This window comes from Bos mutus, chromosome 2, assembly GCF_027580195.1.
Source record: "Bos mutus isolate GX-2022 chromosome 2, NWIPB_WYAK_1.1, whole genome shotgun sequence".
Taxonomy (NCBI): Eukaryota; Metazoa; Chordata; class Mammalia; order Artiodactyla; family Bovidae; genus Bos; species Bos mutus.
This window is the reverse complement of record NC_091618.1, coordinates 71,107,848-71,122,063: the sequence shown is the minus strand read 5'-3', so window position 1 is coordinate 71,122,063 and position 14,216 is coordinate 71,107,848. Positions and strand designations below refer to the sequence as shown.

At 41.2% G+C, this 14,216-nt stretch overlaps 1 protein-coding gene across 1 annotated transcript in view; it reads left to right on the top strand.

The window, feature by feature from the left end:
• Positions 1-14,216, top strand: part of NCKAP5 (NCK associated protein 5) — a 1,094,443-nt gene that overhangs the window by 934,121 nt on the left and 146,106 nt on the right. The window contains 2 exon segments of the mRNA XM_070389536.1: positions 6,939-7,040; positions 12,202-12,390. Of these exon segments, the coding sequence (XP_070245637.1) occupies positions 6,939-7,040; positions 12,202-12,390 (291 nt within the window).

The following is a 14,216-nucleotide window of genomic DNA, read 5'->3' as shown; positions in this document are numbered from 1 at the left end:
CCAAGTGTCTGCCACAATATCTCTTGATTGGATTTGGAAGGGCTGATGAAAAATTACATTTCTGAGTGTGGCAAAATATAAGTAAAAATGTAAATCTAGTGTGTGAGTAAGATAAAACTTGGGGTTTTTGACTGGTCATTTGATGAATAAAGCTTCCAGAGAAAATTATCTTTATCAGGCTTCAAGTCATTTTAGGAGATTTCCTTGGACCTCCTTTCAGCCTTGTGCGTATCTGTGAAAATCACTTTATTACTCAACAGAAGGAACAAGGCTTTTCACTTGGTGATGTCTAATTCAAGCCGTATTTAGAACAAGTCTCTTAAACATATACCAAATCCACCACACATGTTTTCCACCCCTGTAACAGTGGATAGCCAAGGTTTAACTTTCATCACAGGAAAAGTATGGAATTGGCAAAATCTGAAGATGCTCAGAGGATTTCATAATTACACACTCCAAACTTGCTTCCCTTGTGTTGGGATTAAAGGAGATGAAACACACCACCTGGGACCAGCCTAGGGCTGAGTTGAAGGAGCAGGAATAGGGCTCTAGGAAGCTCCCTGGAAGCTGTGAGCCGAGATCAGCTGTCCAAGGTGGAAGCAGGACAATTCGAAAACAAAGCCACAGCTGAAGAAGCAGTAAGTTCCTCATCCAAGAAATCAGCCTAAGATTCAGGACATTATGAGACAGGAAGGAAGGTGGCAGGGTACAGCCATCAAAAGAATGACACAACCATTAAGAATAGGATATGATTTAAAAAACACACACAGAGCAAATAAATAAATAAACAAACAACAGCAAAACAGAACCTACTAGGCCCAAGATGGTGGAAGATTTTACTTCTAGTTGACCTTAAGCCTCATCAGGCTCATTAGGCTCTAGTTAGACCATTCAGTTCAGTTCAGTTCTGTCGCTCAGTCGTGTCCCAACTCCATGGACTGCAGTATGCCAGGCTTCCCTGTCCATCACCAACTCCCAGAGCTTATTCAGATTCATGTCCATTGAGTTGTTGATGCCATCCAACCATCTTATCCTCTGTCATCCCCTTCTCCTCCTGCCTTCAATCTTTCCCAGCATCAGGGTCTTTTCCAATGAGTCAGTTCTTCGCATCAGGTGGCCAAAGTATTGGAGTTTCAGCTTTAGCATCAGTCCTTCCAATGAATATTCAGGACTGATTTCCTTTAGGATGGAATGGTTGAATCTTCTTGCAGTCAAAGGAACTCTCAAGAGTCTTCTCCAGCACCACAGTTCAAAAGCATCAATTCTTCGGCACTCAGCTTTCTTTATAGTCCAACTCTCACATCCATACATGACCACTGGAAAAACCATAGCCTTGACTAGATGGACCTTTGTTGGCAAAGGAATGTCTCTGCTTTTTAATATGTTGTCTTGGTTGGTCATAACTTTTCTTCCAAGGAGCAAGCATCTTTTAATTTCATGGCTGCAGTCACCACCTGCAGTGACTTTGGAGCCCCCAAAATAAAGTCTGTCACTATTTCCATTATTTCCCTATCTATTTGCCATGAAGTGATGGGACCTGATGCCATGATCTTAGTTTTCTGAATGTAGAGTTTTAAGTCAACTGTTTCACTTTCCTCTTTCACTTTCATCAAGAGGATCTTTAGTTCTCTTTCTGCTGTAAGGGTGGTGTCATCTGCATATCTGAGGTTATTGGTATTTCTCCCAGCAATCTTGATTCCAGCTTGTGCTTCATCCAGCCCAGCAATTCTCATGATGTACATGAGACATGGGACAGTTCTGAGGCTGACCATATAAACCAAAAAGTGGGTAACACCCCAATTCTTGGAAATTCCACTCCTTTCCCGAAATAGTTGTAATAATCCTCCCACTCTTTAGCCTGTGAAATTACCCAGCTCGTGAAAACTAACCACCCTATATTATGGTGCAATCTCTTGTCTTCTGAGACAGCCCACACTCTGTTTTTGGAATATATATCTCTCTAAATAAACCTGATTTCACTTTACTATGACTCGTTCTTGAATTCTTTCCTGCATGAAGCCAAGGACCCTCACTTGGCAGCTGTCCCAGGGGCTCACACAATACTTGAGACATGACTGTCTTCTGGTGTTCCACTTTTCCTACAACAAATAGATCTGTGAGGGAGCACTCTTGCATGCTCAGTCGCTTCAGTCATGTCCAGCTCTTTGCAACTGTATGGACTCTAGCCCATCAGCCTCCTATGTCCATGGGATTTTCGAGGCAAGAATACTGGAGTGAATTGCCATGCCCTCCTCCAGGGGATCTTCCCGACCCAGGGATCAAATCTGAGTCTCCTGCATTGCAGGTAGATTCTTGACCACTGAGCCATCGGAGAAGCCTGACTTAATGCCAAGTACAAATAAGCACCCAACTCACAAGAGAGTAGGAGCAGCCACACTCCACAGGGAGTGAGCAGGAGCAAGGGAGCATAAGCTCTGACACAAGCAGTGACCAGGGGCAGCTGCTGGTATTGTGTCTCTTGGAGAGGGTGCTGAATGACCAAAGATACCAATGGCGAGTGGGCAAATCCCAAGAAATTCTTCCACTCCTCCTCTAAATATCCTGCTATGAAATGTTTGGAAAGTAGAAAAATACCTTCTAATGTTGGTAGAGTACTTTAGAAATACATAATAGAATTCAGGAAAATACAGTGAGTAAAGAAGCTTTAGCTCTGGATCATTTGGCAATAGCAGACCTCACTTCATAAATAAAACAGGAATTCAAGAATTGTGGGCGGAGGAGCCATTTCCTTTGACTAAGAGACCTTTTCCACAAGGAGAGAAAGAACTCTAGAGAATATAAAACAGGACAGGGTAGAATTCAGGATATCACTACTAGAGCATTTACCAAGGCTGAGTAAATCAAGAGAATTGAAGCAGATCAGATTAAAAACACAAATTCATATCTACCTTTTGTTGCTGAACCTAAATTACTCATGGTGGTAGAGTCCATTAATCAGATATATACCATATTCACTCTCATAATTTCCTTTTTATAGGTATTTGGTTTTCTTAGTTGAAAAGGAGAATAATTATATGGATGATTATGGTATCAGATTAATTCTCTTACCAAATCTGAATAAAGATAAGGGAACAATGGTTAAATGATCTGTTTTGTATGTTCCTCTTTACATCTGACATCTTGAAGTGAAAAAAAAAAAAATTACATGTTCCTTTTCAAACTTCAGGGACTACATCAGTAAATACAAAAGCTGCTCAGAACCCTATTTTGCTTGTTTTTTCCTGCATGGTTTCCCATGTTACTCACATTTCTCAGATAATCTACTTTTTAACCTCACCTTGTAGCACTGAATAAGGACTCAGTGTTTCCCTGGCCTCAGCAATCACTACATTCCTGTTGAGACATCATCTCAGTACTGAGCAAAAACCCACAGGTAGAATTCTGTTAAATGCCACAAGCCATCACTAAGCATCTGAAGATCTGCACCTCAATGAGTGAGAAGAGACAGAAAATGGCAAAGTGGCCCTCCAGCCCCATTCTGAAAGGCCGCGTGTGCATCATTCCTAGTCTCTGCTGCCTTTATTAGCTGGAGAGCTGTGGAGCCAGCCTTGGTACCGTGAAGGGGCCACTCCACCTCCATCCTGCCGGATAATGGACAGCTGGCCTTGAGTGCAGCCTTTCTCAGCCTTGAGTTACAGATTCAAAACTGTAAAATAGAAAATACAGCTGACTGACTGAAGGCAGAGTAACCCACCAAAAAATCATTAACGCGGCATGTATTTCTGACCCTGGCTGCTCTGGCATTCCTGGGTACCCAAAGCTGACCTTGGTCTCTTCACTCTGGTGTGAGCATGCACTCTGACTGTGGACTGAGCCGCACCACCACTTGTCTCACAGATCCTCACCCCTCCCCATGGATAGTGACACAAAGTAGCCTCTTCTCCATGAAGCTGAAAATCCATATATATATATATATATATATATATGAATACGTATTTCTGACTTTGAGTTCCCTATGTATACATTTTACCTACTTTTCCCTGAGATCTGAATTATGGCCAGATAATATCACAGTCCCAGTTTGAATAGTGATATTCTCTCTCCTCCTTTGATGATTTATTATATATATATAAACCTTTCATAAAAATTCGTATTATAAGAAGTATAACACCTGTGGGCTGGCGAGCTTTTGTGGTAATTTAACCATGAAGAATGTGTGTATGTGAAAGGATGATCTTTACCTCTCATTTTCTTACCTATAGTCTTAACACAGAAGTAGATTTTGTTTTCATCTAAGTCAATTTTTATTTTCCCTACATATGTGGAAACTATAACAGTAAATTATTCATTTGTATCTTAACATTTAAGAAATTACCAATTATCAGTTATGACAGTTAATTGATAGAAGACTCTAAATTTCACCATGCTGTCTTATTTATTATCCTTTCTGACTATCCCAGTACCTTTCCCTACCTGAGAGGTAGGTTAAGTAGCTTCTTCCATCCCTTTGTGGCTGGCAAGTAATCTGAGACAAAAAGATTCAGTTACATCCCCAGATCTGGTAAAACCTGTACCTTGGGACTAAAACTCAAGTCCCCTTGCTCTAGGATCTTTCTCCTCTCCCTCATGACTCTACGTATTTCAGTGGAGAAAACTGACTATGCTCAGTCGCTTAGTCCAACTCTTCATGACCCCAGAGACTGCAGCCCGCCAGGCTCCTCTGTCCATGGGATTTTACAGGCAAGTATACTGAAGTAGGTTGCCATTTTCTCCTCCAGAGGACCTTCCCAACCCAGAAATCAAACCTCCATCTCCTGCATTGGCAGGCAGATTCTTTACCACTGAGCCACCTGGGGAAACCTGACCACTTGGATAAAAATAAAATATAACATCATTTAGGACGATGAGTTTATATATACACATACTCATGCTGAATGCAAAACGATGGCATCATATATCTGGTAAAAAGGAATGAAATATAACCATTAACCAAATAAGAAGTCAGATATCTAATCTATAAGGACTCTTCCCCCAAATCACATGATATACCACTCAAAATCATCATTTCTTTTGTTGAATGCCATTTCCCATAACTTCTTGGACTCTTTGCATAATGATAAATGTGTTCTTAAGTCAGAATGTTATCATTTTTTTGGCACTCTCTCAGTCCTTAAAACCCAGATTTGGGTGGAGAAAATATAGACAGCTCCTTCTTTATGGGCTGTAAGAAGCCTCAGTCAGTTACTTACTGAGCATTCACATTGTGACAAGTCTTGGGTCTTAAAGGATCTTTGGTCCCAGGGAACTCATACTCTAGAGAATGCTTGAGATAAGCATTATAGAAATTGTGCAGAAACAACATCCTGGTTCTACTTACCTATGTCTTAACTTTCTTGGAGAAACTAGCATTTTCAAAATAATGAACAACCAGTTATTTATGTCATTTTTGGTGAAAAAACTCCACAAACACAGGTTGAGAGAAGCAAAAGTATAAGTCTGAAGTAAATGGTTTGAGACTCCACTGATAAGGAGAACTGACCCATAGCAGGAAAAAAAAATGCCTTTATTCTTGCAGTTGGATGCAGCACAGCCCTACCACCATGCTCATCCTGAGAGCTGAATGGAATTTGTTGTGACTAACTAACCAAGCTCAGCAATAAAGAATCCACCTGTAATGCAGGAGACGTAGGTTTGAACCCTGGGTCAGGAAGATCTCCTGGAGAAGGAAATGGCAGCCCATTCTGGTATTCTTGCCTCGGAAATCCCATGAACAAAGGAGACTTGCGGGCTATATTCTGTGGGATCGCGAGTGTTGGACATGACTAGCAACCGAACCACCACGAACCTCCCAACTAACCACGTACGGAGGGCTTTCACAAGAGTTGAACCTGAAGAAAGTCAAATGGGAAACAGAGTAAAACAGGCCTCATTTGAGAGGCATTTATGTCCTTGCTGACAACATGATGGATCTGCTGGGACAACGTGACTGTCCGGCAACCCCTGCAGGCTAAGATGATCCTAGCAGGAATTAATGGCAGAGATCAGTCATTTCCCAGATCAACATCAGCATGCAGCAAGGCCTTTCCTGGGAGACAAAGGAATAGAAAAACTTTTCAGAGGTGAGGGAGCCATCTCAGTCACATTATTTACTTACTCAATTCGATTTTTTAGTGTCTGAAGTCACAAAAGTTGTAACCAAGACAAACCAGGCTGCAAGTACCATTTTAAAAATGTCATCAGCCTAGCAGAAACATGAAACATAAATCACAAGTTTTATTGTATTTGCAATTAAACAGATCAAATTTAATGTCCACAGAAAAGCCTTAGTAATTAGGATAAAGATTAATATAGTGAAATGTCCCTGGTTTAGGAGGCCACCCAAGCAAAACTGAAATAAAGAATTGAGTATATAATCGAATAGCATGTGAATATTAATGCATGAAACCCTCCAAGTCCCCAGATCCCTGATGCAATTATTTTCTATTCACATTAATTGTTCCTAACAGATGACTTTAATGACTTTGAGTTGAAATGTGTGCAAGGGAAGATTTCACAAGATCAATGCTGTTTAGAAATAAGGTCATTTTTATAATTATTTGCTCAAATTTTAACCACTGCTCAACATAATAAGGTTAACATGGTGAGTGTTTCATAATGTGAATATCAAAAGTTAATTTTCATGCTGGCTAATAAGTGTATTGGGGTATTCACATTTTTCTTCCTATTTCTTTTTCCTTACTACTTATTTTCCAACACATATTGACAGACTGTGAACGTGTGATTATGGTTTATAAGCTGTAATTTGCACATGTGTATATATAGAACACTAATAAACTCAGATAAACATTTTTTGGGTTAGGATATGTGTTATCTAATCTAGAAATGTCAACTCTTTTGAGATTTACCTGTTTGAGGCAGGATTTTGAAACAAACAATTAAATCAACACTGTTCAAAGTTTCTGCCTGTTTTTACCCAGAAACTTCACTCACGCATCTTAGATCTTTCATCCGGGGATTTACTCTCAGATGTGGAAGGAAGCCAGAGTCTGACGCACTCACGAACTGATGTTGAAATGCATGTGAGTTTCCCTGTCGCCTTCAGAACACTTGTTCAGGTGGTTATTTTCCTCCATCAAATATGATGTCACAAGTGAACCATAAAGCGCATCCTTGAAGCATTGTCAGGTAGATAAAAATACTTTCCTTTCTTGTGTTCTCTGCAATTCAGCATCATATCCCCCAGCTGATAGAGTAAGTAGAAAATGTCACTCTCAGCAAAAATATTATAAATCTTGCCTTGTCCCCAAGATACCTTTTTTGGGTATTGATTATATCTCAAAGTCACAGAGAAATGGTCAAGGAGCTTTTTATTAAAGCCCATGTCCCATATTACTCATCTTACTTTTATGATATATTATGTATGAACTTTTAAAAATTCATGGGCTGTACTTTTTTTTCTTTAGCTAGGGTTAGCTTTGTGCTTATTTTGCAAAACTTTAACCAGCGTGGTTTTTTAACTCTCATTGACATTAAAAAAAAAAAAAAAAGATAGCTTGAAAAATACAAGAGTCAAATATATAATGAAAAATGTTAGTCTTAAAACAATGACTGATGGACATTTGTGGATAACTGGCCTTTTAGTTTACTGTATAAATTTATAAGTATAGGTAGGAGAGTCTATATCAAAAGTGAATATTCTCAAGTTAGATTGGAATTGCATGTCAGTGGAGTACTGTCATCTTTAAACATTCCTGAATACCCTAATGCCATCCAGTATAAAAGATGGCCTTAAGATCAGGAATTTTTTAAGTTGCAAATTTTAATCCAAGAAATTATTGCCTTCATTCTCTGTCTCTCTCCTTTTTTTAAAACTAAAATTGTGGACTTTGTATTGCATTTCACATAATAAGTATGTTAGAGCATATGAGTGCTTCAAGGTGGTAATCTAAAATACACTATGGGGAAAAAAACACTTTGAATAGTGCAAACAGTGTGCTTCATCAATTCAGTCAACATAATTAGGGTAATGTTGCAATGGAGACCAACATATATCTTTAGGCAAACAAGAATTTTATTAATAATAACTATCTATTACAACTCTTCTCAGGAGGATGCTTGGCAGTCTGTATATGTCCAGGAGTTCTGCTTATTGTCAAGGGCCTTACTTAGGGCTATAGCATAGTGGCTGGGACCTGGGCCTGACATCAGAACTTTGTATTGACTGGGTGACCTTGGACAAGATTTTAAAGCGTCAGTTCAACAGTGCCTCAGGTTCCCCATCTGGAAAATGAGAAGAATGATATTTCTGTTCTATTTCTGAGAGTCGTCGTGAGGATTAAATGAGATAACATATGACATGTACATAACACAGTACCTGCTGAGAATTTGGGGCCATAGTGAGATCTCTGCTGCTCTGGCTGTCTTCTATTCTAAAATATGTGGCCCCATGTCACAGCCGCAGAAGAACATGGCAGAGATGGAGAATGAGAGCTGAGATAAGTACCTGCTAGTGTGCCTGTCCAGGTCACATCAGTGATCCCCAGAAACAAAGTACACCCACTTTGGACTTTCTCATCACAGATCATATATGATGGCATGTTAAAGGTAATACAGAGTCCCTTAGGGAGGCTGTAAAGTACAATTTTGTTGAAGAGCCAAGACACACACATACTAAAAAAAAAAACTTTTTAGTAGTAGTAGCAAAACCTAAAAGTTACTAAACTTTATTGTTACTAATAATCACTTAGTGTCATTAAGCATGAGGGCCTGCATGCTAAGTGGCTTCAGTCATGTCTGACTCTGTGCGACTCTATGGACTGTAGCCTGCCAGGCTCCTCTGTCAATGGGATTCTCCAGGCAAGAATACTGAGGTGGATTGCCATGTCCTCCTCCAGGAGATCTTCCCAGCCCAGGGATCGAACCCAAGTCTCGTACATCTCCTGCACTGGTAGGCGGATTCTTTACTACTAGCACCACCTGGGAAGCATACGGTTACTGATTGCCAGAGGCCCATCACTCTTCACATTGATCTTATATGATTGGAGCTTTCATTATCTCCGGTTAGAAAAAAGGAAACTAAAGTGCGGAAGAATTAAGTAATTTTCCCAAAATCAAAGAGTTAACCAGTGAGAGAGCCAGGATTTAAACCTGATAAATGACCTTATAAATGAGCAGATAATCCTGATGATAATCATGTGCTAATGAGGGAAGAAACCTCAGGAGAAAGGAGCTCACTTTCAGTCATGATGTCAGAGATTCTGAGTCCCTTCTTAAATTCCAACATCAGTTGTCCAAGGTCAGGAAAGGTGGAAGAATTTCCCAGTAGAGAGGACTCGCCCTTTTGTCTTCTTGTCAAGGAATTACTCTGTAATCAGCCCACTATACACACCCTCTCTCCAGTACTCTGCTCCCAGGGAGGGCTCAGACCCCTGCCTTCATCCTGCTCAGCACAGCCCAGGTCAGACTGAGATACACAGCTTGCTACCAGGTAATTCACATGAGAGGTTATCCTCTCTCAAAGCTCTTCCTAGGCTAGGACTTTCTACTCAAAGCACAGGCCCTGGACAGCAGCCTCAAAACATTTGGGAATTTCTTACAATACTACATTTCAGACCCCTCCTCAGAATTGCTAAATCAAATCTATATTTAACAAGATCTGGGATGACTCATGTGAATATTAAAGTATGAAAAGCCTGGCTTAGGGACACTTTTCTATATAACTACCCCAGCCCTGCCTGCCTCCACATAACATTGATGGGCCTTCCCCACTTCCTCACAGTACCCTCTGTTACGTCAGGGCATCTCAGGTTCAAGGTCAAGGGAGAGACAACAATGCTTTTCTTTCCTAGCACATCTTCTGTGTTCTAGTTTCCTGTCATCGTAATCCAGCATCTGTCAGAGGTGCACACAGGGTTGATAACAGGGCAGAGAAGCATATTTGTTAAAAAGAGGCCTGGGAATTGAGCTATAAGAATAGGTATAATTGTGATGGGTGAGGTGAAATGGTAAAGGTTGGAAAGACAGAGGGAAATCACATATAAGCTTCAGTACTGTTGAGAAAAGTAGAACGCAAACAGTGACTAACACCTGCGCAGTGTGTGAGAAAGGCCGCTGGAGAAGTTTAGATCTGATGGCCTCAAAAGACACAGACATAATATTTCCTTGAATGGTAGACACCACCATCAGAACAGAGGTGCATGCTCAGTCGCTTGCTCAGTTGTGTCTCACTCATTATGACCCCATGAGCTGTAGCCCACCAAGCTCCTCTGCCCATGGGATTCTCCAGGCAAGAATACTGGAGTGGGTTGCCATTGCCTCCTCCAGGGGATCTTCCCAACTCAGGGATTGAATCCGCATCTCCTACATTGGCAGGTGGATCCTTTACTGCTTGAGCCCTTGGGAAAGCCTCAGAGGAGAGGTCATCCAAAATAAAAACCACCACCCTACTGACTCAAGTAACAAAATATCAGAGAATGGGATGGAGAAGAAAGAAAGCACACAAGTAGAAGTGGATTGTGATGTGCCGTTTCTGAAAGTCTGTTTCTGGCATGTTCCAGATGTGTGCAGTGGCTGAAACCTTCAGCCTGTGCTCCTGACACTGGGACCATGTGTGGAGGGCAGCTATAGAGACATAAACATGAGCTCCCTTTAACTAAATTGCATCTGGCAATAAATAAGTTCATAAATCAATAGATATTGCTGAAAGCTGGATTTTAAGACAACTTTCTCCTTTCAGTGATATTTAGAGCCAAATTTCAGGGGGAAAAATAGAGTAGTAAAATTCCATGGCGTTTTCAGACCACTTTAAGAGATTATTAGGCAGCCAAAATGAAGTATCAATAGCAAGGAAGATGCCTGATATTGAAAATCTAACATTATTAAGCATTATGGATATTGATTAGAGAGCAGGTTAAACGTGCCCTCTGTACTGATGCAGGGGTTTCCTATTGACCACAAAGGCTCCCAGAACAGCATCACCTTCCTTCCCCACACTGGTGTTTAGTCATCGTCAGTTGAAATTGCATTTGGAGAACAGTGATAAGTACTCAGGTACTAAAGGCTCCCATAAAGTGTCAATAAACTGCATGAGTAAGAGGCTTTGCCATTCTGCCAGTGACACGAAGACAGATGGTTCCCCCATCCATGAGTTTCTGAGACAAAGCTTTTCTAGATAGGGGACAGGAATGAGACTGTAATGGAGAGATTCCATTCTTGAGATCGGGATGCTAAATTAATTTAGCCCATCCAGTTAGTGGAGCTTCATCTGTTACATTAGGGCCCTGTAATGTGGCTGTCAAGATGTGCTGGGATGTTTATGACTTTGCCACCTGTGCCTTGTGCAGACCCACTAGAATTTTAACTGCCTGGATCCTTCTTGCGGGGCCCAGATCTGTTTGATATGAAACTCTTTATCATTTGAACATCCAACTGATCTGATCTGAAAAGTCCTGGAATCTGCACAGCAGAGCTTCCTGACTCCTTCGTTTGGTGTTTCACTACAGGACATAATTTCCTGGGCATTTGATCCCAGACTTACAGTGATGTTATCAGAGCCATACGGATCATAGGAGTGATCTGGTAGCACTGGCCCACCCTACACAGGAAGACATTAAGATCCACAGAAGTTAAATGTTTTCTTTGCTCTGTATCTCATATCTGGTGGCACGTATAGCCTGAGAACCAGGTTGCTAGACTTCCAGTCCAGGGCTCATGCCCATGAACTCTTAAGCCAAAGAAGTTGCTCTGTGTTCTTCCTTTTCTCACATTAGATTCATGACTTGATATTGATGTGATCCTTTAACCAGTGTGACTGGATAAAATGAGAAACTACTATGGTCATCAGTTCAGTTCAGTCGCTCAGTCGTGTCCAACTCTTTGCGACCCCATGAATCGCAGTTCTGCCTAATGCTGATGGCAGCTCATAATAATTGAGCACCTGCTTCTAAGCTGGATCTTGTGCTGCATGCATCTCATCTAGAGCCTCACTTGGTCCTTGCAGAGACCCTATACGGTAGGCAGCGTTATCACTTTTTGAAAAGGAGATGTAGCTCTAAGAGATTAAATAATTTCCCACACATGTTAGTCTGAGGCAGAGTCAAGAGTCAAACCCCTAGTCTGTCGACCCCGAAGTCTGTGTTTCTCACCACGGTACTATATCCATGCCTCCCTCATTATGATGTTGAGTTGATATTTCTTCTCCCCTAAGCAGAGTCCTAGCTCAGAGCTGTCCTGCTTTTTCAGGGCTGCCAGCTGAACACAAAAGCAGGAACCCCTGCTTTGAAATGCCCTGGCACGGGGATTGCCGTCTCTGGTCATCTCTGCCCTCGAAGCAGCTACAGCAGCAGTGAGCTGTCTCTTTCCAGCACCTGCAGCGAGTATTCCAGCGGCTCCTCCTACACGTGGCATGATGGAAAGAACCTCAGGAAAAGGGTAAGGCTCCTTCAGGGGCATTGCAGCATCAGAGGGAACCAGAAAAAAAGCCTCTTCTGGTAGGAAGGCGGAAGGTGGGAGGGAGGCCTAGAAGGAAACCCCCATTTGCTGAGCCCTTGTTCTTTTACACCTCACAAAGCCATAGAGGGAGATATTATCTTCCTCATTACACAGAAGAGGTTGGCTCTAAAAGGTTAAGTTTCTTGCTAGAAGTCACACAGCCAGAGAGGAGTGGAATGATGACTTGATCTCAGATGATGAGGACATTATGGGAGGGAGTTTGGGAGACAAAGACAGTTTGCTTCTGTGCTTTGGTGGAGCCCACCAAGTTCACAGATTTATATCAAGTTGGAGTGGGAGCCCTGGCCTAGTGGAACTGACCATGCTTCAGACTGACTGAGACATTTTCAATTAGTTTTATAGACATTCTCTATCGCTGTGATGCTCGGAGAGACTTGTCAATGTCCAGTGCAAATCAGGCTGAATGCGGCCAAGTCACCCCAGACTGAGCGCCCTATGAAACCTCAAAGAGAAGGTTTTCTTCTGGAGAATAGGGAGAGAGGTGCATTCTCTCAGAATAAATGACCATGAGTTTTGGAAGTCTCATTAGCTTTGTGGAAATTTACTGCTCAAAAATAGCAATGTAATATATTGACCTCCTCTATCCAATGCAATAGCCTCATAAAACTCTAATTGGCTATAAATTGAAGGAGGTACAGTAGAGAGAGAAAATGCTATGGTACATTTCAAGCACCATAGCTTCAGTGAAAGTCTCCACATAGATGCCAGGAGTTTCTTTACCAGATTGTTAAATAACTCCTGTGACTGGAATGACTAGCATCTGCTAAGTGGGCTCATATGACAGAGATTTCTTCATGATTTGAATAAACATCTTTGCACACCGGTATAAGTCAAGAATCTGGAATAGCTGTTTTCACAGTTTCCTTATATTAAAGAAAAACAAGATTGGGATTGACATACATACACTATTGGTATTATGTATAACATAGACAACTAATGATAACTCACTCTGTAGCACAGGGAATTCTATTCAATACTCTATAGTGGCCTCTATGGGAAAAGAATCCAAAAAAGAGTGGATATATGTATAATATAACATTCACGTTGATGCACACCTGAAAACTAGCAGAACATTGTAAGGCAGCTATACTCCAATAAAAACTAATTTAAAAGAAAAGTGAAGAGTGTGGAAGCCCTCAATCTGAATATTTGGAGGTCAGTTTTCTCTCATCTGTATAAATTTAGTTTGTAATGTCAGAAGTGTAAAAAACCTGGGAACGTCTATAACCGTCAGAAAATTCAGGTGAGGGAGGGCATTTATCATACACAGAACAAGAAATGAGAAAAAGATTTCAAGCTTGAATTTAGAGTTTCTTCTCCTGGACTTAGACTTACAATGCAAAGTGCAGAGCCTGGGGTGTTATCAAAACTGCTCTTTCTAAGATGTTCAGAATTCTGAATAGTGACTGCTAGTTACCTGGCTTTTAGCAGACTGGGGAGATGGTCGGGAGGATGTTCCCTCTCTTTGTCTCTGAATATTGCTGTCTCTCAGGGCCCCGCGCTCAGCACTTTTCATTCACAGCTATTCCTCTCTCCCTCTCAGCCTTTCTTCTTCTTTTTTTTTTTTTTTCTTTTGGCTAAAATTTTTCCAGTTAGAACAAACTTTGATCTTTTAGAGACATCAGTTCCCTGAAAAAGGAGGAATAAGGTTCTTAAGACACTTCTTACATACTCCGGTAGACATCATCTGGAAATTTAACAGTGTCCCAACTCGCAATGGTATTCACATGGAGTACCAGCATGCC